At 34.7% G+C, this 4,729-nt stretch overlaps 1 protein-coding gene across 1 annotated transcript; it reads left to right on the top strand.

The window, feature by feature from the left end:
• The first annotated feature begins 1,787 nt into the window (after window positions 1-1,787).
• Window positions 1,788-3,334, top strand: LOC114285629 (uncharacterized). The gene has a single exon (XM_028228696.2). The coding sequence runs from the start codon at window positions 2,109-2,111 to the stop codon at window positions 3,066-3,068; it is 960 nt and encodes a 319-aa protein (XP_028084497.1). The 5' UTR covers window positions 1,788-2,108; the 3' UTR covers window positions 3,069-3,334.
• The last annotated feature ends 1,395 nt before the right edge of the window (window positions 3,335-4,729 follow it).

Consider the following 4,729-nt stretch of genomic DNA (forward strand, 5'->3'; position numbering starts at 1 on the left):
GACTAACTAACCAATTAGTGAGTTTAGGTTAAGCGACTGGGCTATAGGTGTTGGTTAGGGAATACCTAATAATTTTCTGTTGGTTAGTAAGTTTTTTTTTTTTGTTTTTTTAAACTTATACAAGTTACAAATTATTGATGAAAATGGGAGTAAAGTGTTTTATAAATTAAAATTTTAAGGAATTCTTATGTAATTATGTTGAATTTGTAAAGTTTGATATATATATTTATATATATATATATATTTCAAATCTCAAAATAGTATAAATTACACTAAAATAAAATATAAAAATATTGAAAATTCAACTTCAAGAAGCACTAATACAAGTTTTGCTTTCTACTACAAGTCTTTTGCAAATTGATTACAAGTTACAACCTCCTAGGAGCAATTATGTCAAAGGCATTAGGAGTACAACCACTTACATTAGGAAATTTCTAAATACACTAATCTAATTTTTCTAGGAAAATGTTATGTAAAATTATATTTTTTATCTTATTTTCTCACTCGGAAATATAAGTGAGTGGGTCTTATGTGTAATTTTTTTAAATAGATCTCCATTATCTTGTGTCAAGCAATAAAATGATGCCAAAAATATTTCTCATTAATCTGTGCACCGACATATACATACAAATATGAGTGAATTTAGAAGCTTTCATTTCTATTACTTCTAAAGCCATATACCATCCATGCCTATAAATAACAAAAAAACATATGATTTTTATGTGAATGTAATCCTTTCTCACCCTATGGCAATTATTTTGGAACTTTCATTTCTAGTACAATTACTTTTTTATATTCTCTCTTTAAGTTGTAATTTTTTAATTTTTGTGGTCTAGTTTTTTTTTTATTAATTAAATTTTCTACACTGACATATACAAATATTTTTTCTTGACGTACAAGGGTCACCATACTACATGTGTGAAAATGAGTGAACTTAGAACTTCTCCATTCACTACTTCTAAACCTCATCCAACCCATGCCTATATAACATAACTAACCCAAAAAAAATATTTTTATGTGAAATAATCATTTCCAAAGATGCTGTTGAAATGATCAAATCTCTAAAATATCATCCTAGGCATACTTTTAGGAATGGGTCAGGTTGCAATCAATTTATTGCATTATATTTGTTTGAAAAATAATCTGTAAAAACATATTATAATAAATTGTGCATGTAAAGTTCATTTAGGATGTGTTTAGATAAAAATTTTGAGTGATTTGTGTGGGTTGGAAATGAAAAGTGAATGAAATAAAAATTAAATTTTTGTCACATGTCCCTTTCATTTTCCTTTTCCACCACAAATGAGAATGTTGTGTATAAAAAAAATTTCAAACACAGATGTGAGACAAAAAAATTGGTATCACATATGGTCTTTACTTATGTGGGTCTCCTAATTTTGTTCCACATTTGTGTCTCATTATTTGAAAATCTTCTATCTCCCTACCATACTGCACCATAATTCTATTCTAAAATCCTACTTCTAAACACAATCTTTAGGCCTCGTTTGGGAACATACTATTTTAGCAATTTTTTGGCTTTTTATGAGAAGATGTAAAGAAAAATAGAAAGAATGATGTGACAATTTATAACGACTTTTTGACTTTTTAACTAAACTTAAATGTTGTCAAACGAGACGTTAGAGGTGCTACAAGGGAGAGTTAGGCTAGAAGAGTACCTTATAATCAACCTAAAATAAGCCCTCTTTGCATCACCAAGCAAAAGACACCAAAAAGCTATACATTGTGTATTTCACACACTTGAAAAGGGTGAGTGCTCTTTCAATATTTGGAGATCACAAAGACGCAACACCCCCAACCACAATGAGTCCAAAACAAACTCATTGTTAAAAACTAAACTCATTGTTAAAACCTAAGTTCAAAGACCACCTTCCCATTTGTTTGATTTTGTAGTTGTTGGCCAATCTATTCATCCAAAACACCAACTCCCCAAACTCCTCCAAACTAGAAAGAGAGAGAGAAACCATTAAAGAGAATTTGAAATTTGAGGAAAATTCAATGACTCCCATACTACTCTTCCATTCATATAGAGCCCATTGTTGAGAGACATAGATATACCCATATCATCATTTCCATCTCCAAGCTCTCAAATGGAAGAAGAATACCCATCAATCCCAATGGGGAGAACAAGGAAGATACTTAGAACATCAATCCACACTTTCCTTAAAAACTACCAATACTTCACCATAACTTCCTCTCTCCTCTCTCTCCCCTTCTCAGCCTCAGTCCTCCTCTCCCAAACCTTTGTCCCCTTCTCCCCTCTCCTCCCAACAATCTACCACCGCCTCCGATCCCTCTTCGACGCCGCTTCCTTCCCTCCCTCCTCACAATTCTTCACCATTCTCAACCTCAAACTCTCCCAAACCATCACTTCCTCCATTCTTGTCCTCCCTTTCACTCTCTCCTTCCTCCTCTTCGCTAAGGCCTCGGTAATCCAAGCCCTCCACCACCACAAACCGCCTCTTCACCCTTCTCTTGCTTCATTCATATCCATCTACAACCCCATCCTTCTCACCCAAATATGCAATTCCATTGTCATCCTCTCCGCGAATGCCACTTGTTTCTCTCTCCTCTTCTTGGCATTCAATTTCCTTGAAGGGTTTGGCTTCTCTTCCCCTAACTCCCTCCTCTTCCTTTCTGCTACCGGGGCTGTTATGTACTCTGTAATTCTTGCCAATGCCTTCATAATATGCAACTTGGCATTGGTTTTATCCGGGGTAGATAAATGTGGCGGTTTTCAAGCAATTCTCAAGGCCTGTGTTCTGATTCGTGGCAGGACTGCAACAGCATTGGCATTGGCTCTGCCTGCCAATATGGCTCTCGCTGCAATCGAAGCCTTGTTCCAATACCGGGTAGTGAGGGCTTATTATTTCACGAAGAGTTCAAATTCTTCTACTGCTTTAGAAGGGATGTTCATCGCTTACTTGTACTCCATCATTGTTGTCATTGACACCATTGTGACTTATGTGTTCTTCAAGAGCTGTAAATCAGCTTACCGGGATATTATTAGCAGTGTTGAAAATGTGAAGAGTTTAGATGACATTCCATGAATTGTTTTGTGAGAAATTTGCCGGGAAAGGCTACAGATTAGTTCATACAAATAAGGCGGTATCCGCAGAAAAACTCGGTTGCTCAGGAAAAAAAGGATACAATAATTTGTATAGGTAACTCCATATGCATATATTTCAGTTGGAGTAAGCTCAAGAAATAGGCAAATTTGGGTATAATGCAAGCTGTTTACTCAATTTCTCTGTTTCAGTTATTCATTTGATTTTGTATACTTTGTAAAAGAATTTTGTTGCAACAGTTTTTTGTATATCAGTTTAGCATTAAGATTGGGACAACACAATCATGACATTGTCAAGAATCTCATCAATAAATCAAAAAACAAAAAGAAAAAGAGAAAGAAAAAGAAAAAGAAGAAAAAAATAAAAGAGTTTGATAAAAGAATATTTGTGTCATGATATCTCATTCAGAAAATTCCCTACTAGCTAGATTTTCATGAGCTCATGCCAAGGACCATTGGGCTTTTAAGTTCATACTGTGGTGTAGATCACACCCAAAAAATGAATGTGGTAGACATATCTCATTTTTGGAGTAGTTTTTGTTTTTTTTTTGTTTTTTTGTGCGCATGTCTTTTTGATGGCTTATATATCAAGACAAACCCCTTTTGATGATTTACAAATCCAACCTCAAGAAAATTGTAGCATCTCACAAAGTTTCCAAGCTCAGTGGAACTTCGTGACATAATGGTAAAAAGTACTGGTGATTTAAGGGTTGTTTGGAATGATCTAAATAAATGCACTTTTTGACTTTTTATAAAATATAGATTGAGTTTGGATTGGGTTTGAAGTGATGTGTTAGAGAGGTGATGTGACTTAAATAAGATGATGTGACTTAAATAGAATAGTGACTTTTTAACTTTTTATCTTTTTTCAAGTATGCCAAACTTGGCCTGAATTTAGGGCTCAATCAATTCTTATCGCCGGAGAAAGAAAAATTACTACCATGAAACTTCTTTCTATCCTTGGTCACTATTGGACAATTGGTGAAAGTCAATTTCATTGGACTTGATCTTAATTTTTTTCTCGATTCTTAGTCTTAGCATTGTACTTTCAGTTTTCCCTGTAGTGGAGTATATATCATGGACTTTCAGACTCCAAGAACCTGTGCATTCATATACACTGGTTAAAGACAGAAATAAGTGGCTAAAAAGTTGTAACATCCCAACAAACAAATCTTCTGACCTATTATTCTTGCTCGGTATCATTTTTCAGAATGATACTACCATTCCAACTCTGTTCTCGAATTCCCTTAGCGCTGTAATTTCAGTTTTCCCTAGTGGAATATATTCTTAGTCTTGGCACATGTTGGCAAAACTTCAGTTTAATGCCCCTAAAAAGTCATATCCATCACACAAAGCTACTGATTACAACATGGTCTGAGAGACGGAGGTAATACCACTTGCAGCATGCCTTGACACATAGGCAGCCTAACGCCCACTTTTGTGCGCACGTGTTAAAAAGCACCAAAATACCAACCAGATGATTATGATCTTCCAAATGGTGTTTCGAACCTGTTGGTGTTAATGCCCTACTCAAATGCATATATATCAAACAAGAACAATGAAGCAAATTGATTCCACATACACAGCTCGAATTACCAAAGAGGCCGATCTCAAGTACACGGGAGTATAAGATGAGAAGATAAG

Source organism: Camellia sinensis, chromosome 4, assembly GCF_055761805.1.
Source record: "Camellia sinensis isolate YWXY chromosome 4, ASM5576180v1, whole genome shotgun sequence".
Classification (NCBI taxonomy): Eukaryota; Viridiplantae; Streptophyta; class Magnoliopsida; order Ericales; family Theaceae; genus Camellia; species Camellia sinensis.